The 14,921-nt window shown below is 43.0% G+C and overlaps 1 protein-coding gene across 1 annotated transcript in view; it reads right to left on the bottom strand.

The window, feature by feature from the left end:
* The window catches only part of LOC121554930 (low-density lipoprotein receptor-related protein 1B-like), a 331,365-nt gene that overhangs the window by 132,732 nt on the left and 183,712 nt on the right, over positions 1–14,921 (bottom strand). Inside the window, exons 36-37 of the mRNA XM_041868634.2 lie at positions 5,951–6,140; positions 3,948–4,152 (exon numbers count right to left, since the gene is read on the bottom strand). Coding sequence (XP_041724568.2) covers positions 3,948–4,152; positions 5,951–6,140 — 395 coding nt within the window. The remainder of the gene's footprint in view (positions 1–3,947; positions 4,153–5,950; positions 6,141–14,921) is intronic.

A 14,921-nucleotide genomic window follows, 5' to 3' on the forward strand; every position in this document is an offset into this window, starting at 1 on the left:
CGGAATCATGTAGTAACCAAAAAAGTATTAAACAAATCAAAATATATTTTATATTTGAGATTCTACAAATAGCCACCCTTTGCCTTGATGACAGCTTTGCACACTCTTGGCATTCTCTCAACCAGCTTCACCTGGAATGCTTTTCCAACAGTATTGAAGGAGTTCCCACCTATGCTGAGCACTTGTTGACTGCTTTTCCTTCACTCTGTGGTCTGACTCATCCCAAACCATCTCAATTTGTTGAGGTCGGGTGATTGTGGAGGATTGTCTGATGCAACACTCCATCACTCTCCTTCTTGGTCAAATAGCCCTTACACAGCCTGGAGGTGTGTTGGGTCATTGTCCTGTTGAAATACAAATGATAGTCCCTCAAAGCCCAAACCTGATGGGATGGCGTATCGCTGCAGAATGCTTTGGTAGCCATGCTGGTTAAGTGTTACAGACAGTGTCACCAGCAAAGCACCCCAACACCATAACACCTCTTCCTTCATGCTTTACCGTGGGAAACACACATGTGGAGATCATCTGTTCACCCACCCCGCATCTCACAAAGCCACAGCAGCTGGAATCAAAAATCTCAAATTTGGACTCCAAATCAAAGGACAAATTTCCACCGGTCTAATGGCCATTGCTCATGTTTCTTGGCCCAAGCAATTCTCTTCTTATTATTGGTGTCCATTAGTAGTGGTTTCTTTGCAGCAATTCGACAATGAAGGCCTGAATCATACAGTCTCCTATGAACAGTTGATGTTGAGATGTGTCTGTTTCTTGAACTTTGTGAAGCATTTATTTGGGCTGCAATTTCTGAGGCTGGTAACTCTAATGAACTTAGTCTCTGCAGCAGAGGTAACTCTGGGTCTTCCATTCCTGTGGCGGTCCTCATGAGAGCCAGTTTCATCATAGCGCTTGATGGTTTTTGCAACTGCACTTGAAGATTTTCCGTATTGACTGACCTTCACGTCTTAAAGTAATGATGGACTGTCGTTTCCCTTTGCTTATTTGAGCTGTTCTTGCCGTAATATGGACTTGGTCTTTTACCAAATAGGGCTATCTTCTGTATACCTCCCTACCTTGTCACAACACAACTGATTGGCTCAAACACATTAAGAAATAAATAAATTCCACAAATTAACTTTTAACAAGGCACACCTGTTAATTGAAATACATTCCAGGTGACTCACTCATGAAGCTGGATGAGAGAATGCCAAGAGTGTGCAAAGCTGTCATCAAGGCAAAGGGTGGCTATTTGAAGAATCTCAAATATAAAATATATTTTGATTTGGTTAACACTATCTTGGTTACTAAATAATTCCATGTGTTATTTCATAGTTTTGATGTCCTCACTATTATTCTACATTGTAAAAGAAATTGTACAAATAAAGAAAAACCCTTGAATGAGTAGGTGTGTCCAAACTTTTGACTAGTAGTGTATGTCATTTAACTTTTAAAATGTATTACTTTTCATGTGTGACATAAACACAACCAGTGCATAAACACATGTAGGCTACCTATGTTCTTCCACTCCACTCCAGCATCCAAACTGCGCACAGGCTATTCGATGAATGGAAAGAGACATCTGTTATAAAACACCAAAAAATGTAATTACATTCGGAGAATGTCAAGCCAAGCCTTCGATACTGAGTAGGGAGGGATGTATTTTCTATTGGTCGAGATTGACATACACTATTTGATTGTGGTGTTGAAAATGCAAACCAAAAGGAAGCTCAAAGTCGGTAATCGGTATGCAGTTATGCATTGCTTATTGGTTGTGTGTGGTGCATTGGTACAGAAACCTGTTGGTGGAAATTTTTTTTTGATGGCATATATTTTATATAATTATAAATAAAGCATCAAAATGTTGAACATCTGATTTCCCCCTAGCTGATCATTGTCTGTAGCTGACTCTGATTGTATTGTAATGAGACATGCAGGGAGAGGGAGAGTGAGAGTGAGCTCATCCGTGGTGGTCGACAAACCCTCAACCTTCTGGCCCGTAGCCTTGCCACAAAACCATGCTGAAGTGGTCAAGTCGATATGCACGTTTATGAATGCAGGTTTGCTACAGTTATTGTTATTTGTTGTGGTAATCATCATTTTATGGTACATTTTATGAGGGGGAGGGTCATGTGAAAATATTGTTAATGTTGGGGAGGGGGTGCATTTTTTTTTATGACACCTCAAGTTGGACAAGCCCTTAGATAAGCTCTCGCATAAGTATGTCAATGTATATAAAACTTCACAAATAATTGTATCATGTTTGATACAATCCCAAGAAGATTCTTCATATGTAATTTTAGTCTGAAGATCATATCATGCCACACTCTAATTTTGGGATTTGGGATCGTATAAATCTTTAGTGATCATACATTTATAACATAATAACCACCCTTGAGAGCCAGTTCTCAATTAGCATTCAGTCTGTTCACACCTAAAAGGTAGTCTTTTCACTGCCTTAATGTGTTGACATCTTATCCCCATCACATTCTCCAGTGGGCGCTCTGGACTTCTGGCAGTTAATGACACGACCGACGGCTCCACTTAAAATGGCACACTGGAGTGAGCAGGGCAAGTGGGCCTTTTGAGCTCTTCGCTGTACTCTGTGTTCATCTCTTGTCTGTCAGAGCAGAGGGAGGTGGAGAGGCGGTGTCACACAGTCACAGTGTTAGGCTGTCAGGCAGTAATGACACTCCCAGATCCCTGAGCTGCAGGAGCCATGGAGTCCCTCTGTGGACCTTCTGCTATTCAATCCCACTCTGTACCACCCCACCCCCATACCGCCCTGCACCGCCCCCACACCATCACACATAATGGCAGGACGTCCCACTCTAGTCAACTCTCGCTCCCTCTGTCTCCCCACCTCTCTCCACCCAGGGTGTCTCACCACTGTTTTGTTGATAATCCGTTAATTTTCACATTCTAATTGGGAGAGTGATGGGCTCGTACCCACATGGCTTTTCTGTGTGAGCCTTCATTAGCAGGAGAGAGACCGTAGGGAACCCAAAGGGTGAGACTTTTGAGCCGCATGACCCTGCTTTGGCAAATTTATGGGTAACTAATTGAGATGGGCCTCGGTCACAGAGGTCGTGTCAAGCACAAATCCATCGGCAAAGAGGAGAGCCACAATGTATTGTAATCCCTTACATGCCGGGGACACGGAAGGATACAGTACATATTCTGGATTTTCACCACTATTAATATATATTATGCATGCCACCTCTCAATGATAAAATGAGATTAGCCCTCTCCTTTACTTTTGAAGGGAAATTACTTATATAATTAAGTAAACCATTGACTCTGTCTTTTGAGATATAATATATGAAAAGAATGCTGAGAGGTATTACAGAAGCCATCCCTTGTATGACGGCTGAAACGCCATCAGGCTCAATAGGAATGGAAGATAATGTAGCGGGTAGAAAATGAGTCCCATTTAAGCTTAAGGGGGCATAACACCAACATTTCAGCAGAGAATCATTGCCTTTGTGTCTACCATGTTTCAAATATAATTTATCTCCTCCATAGAAAGCTACAGACGATGACAACGTCAGAACACATGTTGGTTCAACAATAAGTAATTACCTTTTTGAACTGCCTATACTTTTGGTCCTTAGTGAAGAAAGTGAGATTTAATGAATACGCCCAGGTTCTGTGGTCTTGTCTGCTGCCCAAGTCAAACAAGCTGCAGCATGTCTTGCATAGTAAGAGGGTGCATTCATTAGAATGTGTTAATGACATGACATCAAGTAGGTATGTCCTTCTATGACATTAGTTGAGCCCTTAGGTTTTAAAGACAGATTAAACCTAGTCCTGGACTAAAAAACATGCTTAATGGATAATCTCCATTGAAAGTTATTTGTAATCCGGCCCAAAGTGTAACACAGTAATATAGTGTAACTGTGATCACATTTAGAGCGGCATACATATAGAATCCTCATGTCGGCCATACTTACATATCTGTGTAAGCCGTCGTAATCACACCTCTCTATCTTCCCTAGACTTCCATCAGAGAAGTAGATCTTCTCAGCCTTGTGGTCGATGGTGAGTCCGTTAGGAGTGAGGATGTCAGTGCTGACGATCACCTTCATGTTGTTTCCTGCCAGGTTGGACCTCATAATACTGGGACGCTGCTCGTTCCAGTTAGTCCAAAACATCAGGCTGAAATAAACATTCAAAAGACATTCAAAAACCTACTTTTAAGTAGATGGAGATTTGAGAAACCGTTTTAAAGGAGTCCGTTGACTGGAAACAGGAGAGATAGATAAAAGACTTGTAAACATAACTGTTATTATCTCAAGTCCTAAAAGCAATTTCCACCTTCACTGCAAACAGATGTTACCTAGATTCAATATCTCTCTATATGCACATTTCCCCTCAGACATCTTTACACCACCCACAGTGAAGAGGACAAAACAAATATATGCTCTTTGAAAATGAATCAGGGGAGTGTATGATGGCTTTAATAGGACTGAAATTGTAACTTGTCAAGCTCCTTGACTTTTTTTGTAGGGGAAAATAAACACTAATAGCTGTGAGAATTATTCATAGGCAGCTGTTTTAAATTGCCTGTTGCTCTATCTGGTCGTGATCCCATAGCTCACAATGGCCTGCATGACTTGTCATCTGCTCCTCATGTTGTCTCTGTCGGCTGTGTTAGCGTCGCCTTGCAGGAGTTACTGCAGCTCCCATCTCTAATAAGGTGGGTGCTACAGTTTCAGTTCTGCTACTCACTTTCCATTTAATAAAAACCAGATTAGCATCAATGAATGCTGAATGGAATGGGCATTCATATTTCTTTGAGGGGACTACTAAGAATACGGAAAATTATAATCGTGTGGGATTGTAAATAAATGGAATATCCCTATCTATCTGAAGAAGTAGGTTCTGCTAAATGAAAGGAATATGTGAATTGTATTACAGTGTACAGCAGCTACAAATCCACTACTTAGAAGAGGAAGTGGAGGGATTCTATCCTCATCAAACTGCCAGGTATTGTATTGTACTGATCAAAGATGAACAACGGATACTTTTGAAGTTCTTAGCAAAGGTTGAGCAAAATAGAGATAGTTCTATATATGGTTATGCTGGACCCTCCCTATAGTAGACAATGTTTACAGCATTGAAAGTCTTGATGATTCATAGGGGCTAGTTAGAATACTATGTCAGAGAGTGCTTATTCATCATAGTAGGTAATATTTAAATTAGCAGCGTTCTGTAGTGGAAATGTGCCTCATTACAAACTGCATGCATACCCACTGAGGTCAAGAGTTTAAATTAGTTTGTGAACTCTGGGTCATATTCTGTGAGAACCTCATTGGCATGCGTAATTACTGTAGTTTGAGATATGCTTTTATATCTTAATGGATATAACAGGAACATTAGTTTGTTATTGTGAAAGCACTGCAGGCAGTATTTCTTCAAATGTGAGTGTGTCAAACCAATTAAATGTCTCGCCTTCACTACACCATAGGGATACATTCTTCTCTACAGAACTGAATGCATATCTGTCATATACAATTCTACTGATTGCTCTAACAAAATGAAATCCACTGAGATCCATTCAAGAGGTGACATGAGTTAGACAGAATTGTCTTTAAACAGCAAGACAATTACATTTGTCCAAGGAGGCATGTCTTGTGTTTTAATGCTACCAATATGTATATCTGTTATATATCTGTTGAGCATATACAACCATAGCTTCAGGCATATAATTACATACTGCATCTGAAGTAGTAGCTAATGAACTACATTTGTGTTCCATACAAATTCTGACATCATTAAAAACAAGAGACTAGCCTGGTTCCAGATGTGTTTGTGCTGTCTTGCCAACTCCTATGTTTTAACAATAAACATGGCAGTTGGCAAGACAACACAAACACATCTGGGACCAGGCTAGTCTCTTGTTTTTAATGATGTCAGAATTTGTGCGAGACTTAGTAGAATCAGAACCACATACTTTTGGCACTCGTCCAGGGCGAGGACATGGGGGTGGTCGTCTTCAGAGAGTGTGACCACAGCCTGTCTGCTGAAGGCCACGGGCCGGCTCTGGTCCACACTGTGTCTGGTGATGCTGGAGGTGGTAGAGCTGGTCCAGTACAGAGTGTCCCAGGCACGGTGGTACGCCAACCCCTCCACTGAACCCACATCTGGGGGGACACAGACAAGGACATCACCATCATCATCCATCCTCCACTAGTTCATTTGAAACACTTACAGTGGGGAGAACAAGTATTTGATACACTGCCGATTTTGCAGGTTTTCCTACTTACAAAGCATGTAGAGGTCTGTAATTTTTATCATATGTACACTTCAACTGTGAGAGACGGAATCTAAAACAAAAATCCAGAAAATCACATTGTATGATTTTTAAGTAATTAATTTGCATTTTGTTAAATGACATAAGTATTTGATCACCTACCAAACAGTAAGAATTCCGTCTCTCACAGACCTGTTAGTTTTTCTTTAAGAAGCCCTCCTGTTCTCCACTCATTACCTGTATTAATTGCACCTGTTTGAACTCGTTACCTGTATAAAAGACACCTGTCCACACACTCAATCAAACAGACTCCAACCTCTCCACAATGGCCAAGACCATAGAGCTGTGTAAGGACATCAGGGATAAAATTGTATACCTGCACAAGGCTGGGATGGGCTACAGGACTATAGGCAAGCAGCTTGGTGAGAAGGCAACAACTGTTGGCGTAATTATTAGAAAATGGAAGAAGTTCAAGATGACGGTCAATCACCCTCGGTCTGGGGCTCCATGCAAGATCTCACCTCGTGGGGCATCAATGATCATGAGGAAGGTGAGGGATCAGCCCAGAACTACACGGCAGGACCTGGTCAATGACCTGAAGCAAGGTCCCCCTGCTCAAGCCAGCGCATGTCCAGGCCCGTCTGAAGTTTGCCAATGACCATCTGGATGATCCAGAGGAGGAATGGGAGAAGGTCATGTGGTCTGATGAGACAAAAATAGAGCTTTTTGGTCTAAACTCCACTCGCCGTGTTTGGAGGAAGAAGAAGGATGAGTATAACCCCAAGAACACCATCCCAACCGTGAAGCATGGAGGTGGAAACATAATTCTTTGGGGATGATTTTCTGCAAAGGGGACAGGATGACTGCACCGTATTGAGGGGAGGATGGATGGGGCCATGTATCGCGAGATCTTGGCCAACAACCTCCTTCCCTCAGTAAGAGCATTGAAGATGGGTCGTGGCTGGGTCTTCCAGCATGACAACGACCCGAAACACACAGCCAGGGAAACTAAGGAGTGGCTCCGTAAGAAGCATCTCAAGGTCCTGGAGTGGCCTAGCCAGTCTCCAGACCTGAACCCAATAGAAAATAGTTGGAGGGAGCTGAAAGTCCGTATTGCCCAGCGACAGCCCCGAAACCTGAAGGATCTGGAGAAGGTCTGTATGGAGGAGTGGGCCAAAATCCCTGCTGCAGTGTGTGTAAACCTAGTCAAGACCTACAGGAAACATATGATCTCTGTAATTGCAAACAAAGGTTTCTGTACCAAATATTAAGTTCTGCTTCTCTGATGTATCAAATACTTATGTCATTTAACAAAATGCAAATTAATTACTTAAAAATCATACAATGTGATTTTCTGGATTTTTGTTTTAGATTTCGTCTCTCACAGTTGAACTGTACCTATGATAAAAATTACAGACCTCTACATGCTTTGTAAGTAGGAAAACCTGAAAAATCAGCAGTGTATCAAATACTTGTTCTCCCCACTGTACATGTAACGGACATGGCATTTAATCAACTGGTAATAGATGCTTATATGTCCCGTGCCATTACTTTATTTTATATTATATGATTTTATTGTAAGAAGAATATAATTGAACATAGCTGAATAAAATAGAAAGGATATTTTTCCCATTCTGGAGCGAATGTGCATATGAAGTGGCTATGTTGAGCGTAAAAGTGATTATTTGTGTCATTCACTTTACTTGTGAATAACACAAACCGTAGAATGTCTTAGAAATCAAAACATATATGGGCTGCATGATGTGACTATAGGCTACTTACGATTTGAGAAAGTAGCTAAAAAAAGCTTGCGCTCTGTTCCTTGCCACAGAATGAACATGCTGTTAACTCATCATATTTTCATATTTTCCATCAGACTATTCTCAATTTAATATTTTCTTTACTAATATGTCAAATTAGTTTCAATTTAGAATGGCCCATTATCAAATGCGCAGGAACACGGGCAGGGGGAAAAATACATGTCATCCATATGCACTCAAATTGCGAATGGAGGCCGATTTCCTGCCAGTTTGTTTTTCCGGTTATTTCACTCCATGCATCAGCCACTGTTTGAGGAGCATGCAGCCTCTCACTGTGCGGACTGTGTGACAGGTGATATTCCGCCCAAACTCTGTATGCCATGGGCTCTCCAACCCTGTTCCTGCAGCTACACAGTGCTTAATATGGGAAACCAAGTGGAATCTGTTCGGGAACATCAATAGTAACATGTTTTCACAACCAAACACATTTCATTAAACTGTTGACAGCCCCTCTCTCTGCATGCTTGAGAAAGGAATGGATGAGAGAGAGAAGGAGATGGAAACTCACAGTGGTGAGATATTCTGTAGCTAAAAGGTAATGTGTCAGCCTATTAATTATGAAAATATTTTTAAAAAATCCCTATTACTAGGCTATTCAAAATCAAATACAAAAAATTCACTATAATTGTAGGCTAACTCTGTAAGCCGCCCTGCACAATCAATGAACCAACAGCAACGCCTAGTTCTCTCCCAGAAGCATGGATAGAAAGTTTGGAGGGTAGCATAAGGTAACCAGTCCATCCGGTATGCACAATAATACAGTCCACACTCAAAGGTGAATCATATAATTTGTTTAGAGTATAAGCTAGACCAATTATGTACCAAAGACATCTTAAATCAGTTTTTAAAATGTTTTTCTGCAGTGCGTAATATGCGGTAGGCTATGTATTGTGTCACACCCTGATCTGGTTCACCGGTCTATGTGATTGACTCCACCCCCCTCCAGGTGTCGCCCATCTTCCCCATTATCCCCAGTGCATTTATACAGTGGGGGGAAAAAGTATTTAGTCAGCCACCAATTGTGCAAGTTCTCCCACTTAAAAAGATGAGAGAGGCCTGTAATTTTCATCATAGGTACACGTCAACTATGACAGACAAATTGAGATTTTTTTTCTCCAGAAAATCACATTGTAGGAATTTTTATGAATTTATTTGCAAATTATGGTGGAAAATAAGTATTTGGTCACCTACAAACAAGCAAGATTTCTGGCTCTCACAGACCTGTAACTTCTTCTTTAAGATGCTCCTCTGTCCTCCACTCGTTACCTGTATTAATGGCACCTGTTTGAACTTGTTATCAGTATAAAAGACACCTGTCCACAACCTCAAACAGTCACACTCCAAACTCCACTATGGCCAAGACCAAAGAGCTGTCAAAGGACACCAGAAACAAAATTGTAGACCTGCACCAGGCTGGGGAAGACTGAATCTGCAATAGGTAAGCAGCTTGGTTTGAAGAAATCAACTGTGGGAGCAATTATTAGGAAATGGAAGACATACAAGACCACTGATAATCTCCCTCGATCTGGGGCTCCAAGCAAGATCTCACCCCGTGGGGTCAAAATGATCACAAGAACGGTGAGCAAAAATCCCAGAACCACACGGGGGGACCTAGTGAATGACCTGCAGAGAGCTGGGACCAAAGTAACAAAGCCTACCATCAGTAACACACTACGCCGCCAGGGACTCAAATCCTGCAGTGCCAGACGTGTCCCCCTGCTTAAGCCAGTACATGTCCAGGCCCGTCTGAAGTTTGCTATAGTGCATTTGGATGATCCAGAAGAGGATTGGGAGAATGTCATATGGTCAGATGAAACCAAAATAGAACTTTTGGTAAAAACTCAACTCGTCGTGTTTGGAGGACAAAGAATGCTGAGTTGCATCCAAAGAACACCATACCTACTGTGAAGCATGGGGGTGGAAACATCATGCTTTGGGGCTGTTTTTCTGCAAAGGGACCAGGACGACTGATCCGTGTAAAGGAACGAATGAATGGGGCCATGTATTGTGAGATTTTGAGTGAAAACCTCCTTCCATCAGCAAGGGAGTTGAAAGTCCGTGTTGCCCAGCGACAGCCCCAAAAACATCACTGCTCTAGAGGAGATCTGCATGGAGGAATGGGCCAAAATACCAGCAACAGTGTGTGAAAACCTTGTGAAGACTTACAGAAAACGTTTGACCTGTGTCATTGCCAACAAAGGGTATATAACAAAGTATTGAGAAACTTTTGTTATTGACCAAATACTTATTTTCCACCATAATTTGCAAATAAATTCATAAAAAATCCTACAATGTGATTTTCTGGATTTTTTTTCCTAATTTTGTCTGTCATAGTTGACATGTACCTATGATGAAAATTACAGGCCTCTCTCATCTTTTTAAGTGGGAGAACTTGCACAATTGGTGGCTGACTAAATACTTTTTTTCCCCACTGTACCTGTGTTCTCTGTTTGTCTGTTGCCAGTTCGTTTTGTTTCGTCAAGCCTACCAGCGTTTTTCCCCTTGCTCCTGTATTTCTCAAGTTCCTGTTTTCTAGTTTACCTGGTTTTGACCCTTCTGCCTGCCCTGACCCTGAGACTGCCTGCCGTTTTGTACCTTTTGGACTCTGATCTGGATTACTGACCTCTGCCTGCCCTTGACCTGTCATTGCCTGCCCCCTGTTATTGTAATAAACTTTTGTTACTTCGACACTGTCTGCATCTGCGTCTTCTCCTGAAACGTGATAGTATGAACTGGCCATGACTGACCCAGCAGACTCGGACCAGCTCCGCAACGCCATCTCCTCCCAAGGAGCAACCATTGGAAGGCACGAGGAGTTGCTTTGTGGTCTCATGGAAGGGTTCCAGACATTGGCCGAACGCCATGACCGAGCGTTTAACTGGAGCAATTCCGCGGGTTATCTGTTAGGCAGCCTACCATGACGGTAACCTCCCAGCCCCTCAGTAACCCAGCTGTTAGCAGTGCGGCCTCCCCGGTTTCCCGAGAACTCCGCTTACCTCCCCTGGAACGCTTCGCTGAAGAGTCGGGAACCTGTCGGGCATTTCTCGCTCAGTGTTTGCTCAACATCGAGCTGCAGCCCTCCTCCTTCTCTTCGGACCACTCGAAGACAATGTGATTTTCTGGATAGACACTGATGTCCGGGAGGGCCCTTGCCTGGGCTATGGCAGTGTGGGAACAACAGTCGGCTGTATGCTTCAGAATGGAGGAGTTCATGCAGGAGGTAATGAAGGTTTTCGATGCTCCATTGTCCGGGAGAGAGGCTGCCCGGAAGTTACTCTAGCTTCGGCAAGAATCCCGCAGTGTGGCAGACTATGCAGTGGATTTCCACACGTTGGCAGCTGAGTGCGCCTGGAACCCAGAAGCGCTGTTCGACACGTTCCTGCAAGGAGTATCGGAGGAAGTAAAGGACGAGCTTGCAGCCCAGGAACTACCGACGGATCTCGACTCGCTCTTCGCCTTGACCATTCAGATCGATGGGCGACTACGGGAACAAAGGAAGGAGAGGAAGTCATATTCCACTCGCCCGCCTAAGGATTCCACCTCGCCTCCAAGGCATCCCGGAAGTCCCCGACGGCTCCGTTGCCGAGAGAACCCGAGATAACCGGATGTTTGTTCTTGACGCTGTCCGCTCCTCGGTTCTGGAGTGGGCCCACTCCTCCAGGCTTTGCTGCCACCTGGGCTGCCATCGGACCCTGGCCTTTGTGCAACACTGCTTTTGGTGGCCTACCATGGTTCCTGACGTCTCCGCATCCGTTGCCGCCTGCACGAATGGGGCGCAGAACAAGACTCCTCTGCAAGCTCCGGCTGGTCTCCTCCAACCTCTGCCTGTTCCTCACCGTCCCTGGTCTCACGTGTCCCTGGACTTTGTCACGGGTCTTCCCCCATCTGATGGCAACACCGCCATCCTGACAGTTGTGGACCAGTTTTCCAACCTATCAGAGCTCTTGCAGCATGAACTGACATGTTGTCCACCCTGAACTGAAAGTACTGAAAGTATAAGCTACAGCTAGCTAGCACTGCAGTGCATAAAATGTGGTGAGTATGTGACTCAAAGAGAGAGAAAGACAACAGTTTTCAACAAATTAATTTATTCAAAAATGAAAGAGAAGCAAGAGAGAGAGAGAGATTGTATTTTTTTTTTCACTTTCAGTTTCACTTACTTAGCTAGCAAATGCAGCTGGCTAGTTTAGTTACTCAAACACCCAGCTCAAACAGAATGATGCTATGTTAGCTAGCTGGCTATGACTATCCAACACAACACTGGAACTCTTCCAAGTCAAGGTAAGCTTTTGGGTTTTATTAATTGCAAGGGATTGTAGCGGGTTTCCTAACGCATTAGTTCTATTAGCTATGTTGACTAGGACATTACTTTAGCTAATATGGGGACAACGATGTAGGCTGTGTGTGGCGGTTATGACATGGTTTGGTTTGTAAAGTTATTTTTTGCCTGGTCACATACAGCTGATGTGTTGTTCATTGAAGTCCACAAACGAAGGGAAAAGGTGAGAGGGAATTCAACCTGGCTGCTATGATAGTGAACTGTGTTTATGTGTGATCAGGGCAGGGACGGCTTGTTCAATAGGGCGATATGGGCGACGCACTGCCAAACGGGAAAAGGAAGGGATTTTTTTTCTAATCAATTATAAAAAAAAAAAATTAAAAAAATTATATTTTTTTTTTATAAATTTATAAAAAATTATATCACGGCAACAGCAGTTATCAGTGTTCACGTCTGATCTGCCAGCCACTAAATGTCAAATCAGGCTAAAGTCGTGCTTCAAATGGCCCCGCCCGTTTTTTGGCGATTTCAGTCAGGTTGAAAATCGCCCAGAAGTCTCTCATAGCCTGTCATGTAAAATCTATTTCTTTCACATTTCAAAGCTTTCAATACATTCTCTATGGGTGTCTGTGGGCATGCACTTACAGCGCTTTCGTCATACATAACGTAACCATGAATGAACGTAACTAAGAAAAGACCAGGTAGCAGCCTCAATCAATTCACTACTACTATCAAAATGGCTAGGCTTCAGTCCAACTCGATTGTGTCTTTGAAAGAAGTTCCTTTTTGTCGGCCGAACAAATGAAGATAAATTGGCAACGAAACAATTAGGACCTCCCAGACCAAATGTAATAATTCAACAGGTGTCTACTAAAGGGGGGAAGTCCTACACCCGAGGATTTTCCAAAAATTGGTATGAACGGGAAAACCTGGCTAGCAGGCTGCGATGTAGCTAATGCAGTTTTTTGCTACCCTGCTTACTCTTCCACCCTGAAGGCGGCACAGCAGACAGCACCGCTTGGACAGCGACTGGTGTAACCGACATGCACCATCTTTCAGAAAAGATTAAGAAAAATGAGCTGTCAAAGACCCACATATAGCTGTTTGAGATTGTCTGCTTTTGGGAGAGTGAATATTGCCACCAACTGGATGAGGGATACAGGCTAGCTGTCCGCCGCCACAACGATGAGGTTAGCAACAGCAGAGTCGTGAACACTGTCTACGAATCGAGACGACCTCATATAATGTTTTGAAGCCATCCGGACGGGTTCATTGGGTTCATTTGACCAGCACACCTTGAGAGAGGCAGCTGGCTACGTGAGGATACTACATGATGAAGATTTAATTTTTTTCCTGCGGCTTTTTCACAAAATCATGCCTCACGCCGACATTCTGTACCAGAAGCTACAGAAGAAGGACATCGATGCTGTCTCTATCAAACGTGCCCTCGACAGCTTCACAAGCAAGTGCAGGCCATAAGGTAAGATTAAACAATATCAAAAAATGTGGTAAAAGCTCTTGTTGATCCTGCAATCTGAACAAATACCAAGATGCTGTATTTTCAGCTGATATTTCATTTGTTTATGGAAATGCATATTGTTTATGCAGTGTTGAGGAATGTGAAAGAACACCCTTGATTATTTTTACTGTGATAACTTATTTTGCTTTTGTAAGCCAACACTTTTGAGATCAGTCAATAAATGCTTCTGGTATTGACTTATATGCTGCCCCTGTCTTCATGTTGTTGCTGGACATATCTTTTTAAAAATGTGTGTAGGTCACCTAAATCATCAGAAAAATTGCCCTCCCTGAGAATTTGTTCAGGAGCCGCCACTGGATCAGGGTGTATTAATTCTGCAGCTTCTGTTGAAAAACGTTTCTTAAACGGAAGCAAATGAAACTGGGATACATATTCCTGCATTTTTCAAATAGAAACTCTCCTTTGCAACTGTTGGACTAACGATTACACCCTATATAAGCTAGATGCAGGCAAGAGTGTGCAAGGCGGTATTGAATGTGTCACTGTCTGTCCATGTGTCACTGTCTGTCATCTCAAATGTCTCTCTCGACCTGTGTGCACATACGTTGTAAACTTTCATTCATAGGCTAGGTTGTAGCAACCTCATGATGGGTATAGGGAACATTTGAGTATCATGTAGTAGCCTAAACCTATCGATGTTACATTGAGCTGGGTGAATGGAATATGAATGACAGTCATCCAACATTCTGTAAAGAAATAAGGCCATGCTCATGAAAAAAAATGGTCCTCCCTCATCATAAATGGCACTGATTGCGACTGCTCAACGTTCACGTGGAATTTTACTGCGGTCATGACTCATGACTTCCTGTGTGGCGGTAATATGGTCACCGCAACAGTCCTAGTCTAGACATGAAGGGACGGTTTCCAAGACACAGATTAAGTCTTGGAGTAAAAAAGCAAACTCAGGCCTCCCAAGTGGCGCAGCAGTCTAAGGCACTGTATCGCAGTGCTTGAGGCATCACTACAGCCCCGGGTTCGATCCTAGGCTGTGTCACAGCCGGCTGTGACCGGGAGACCCATGACGTGGATTGG

The sequence above is a fragment of the Coregonus clupeaformis genome, chromosome 40 (genome assembly GCF_020615455.1).
Source record: "Coregonus clupeaformis isolate EN_2021a chromosome 40, ASM2061545v1, whole genome shotgun sequence".
Classification (NCBI taxonomy): Eukaryota; Metazoa; Chordata; class Actinopteri; order Salmoniformes; family Salmonidae; genus Coregonus; species Coregonus clupeaformis.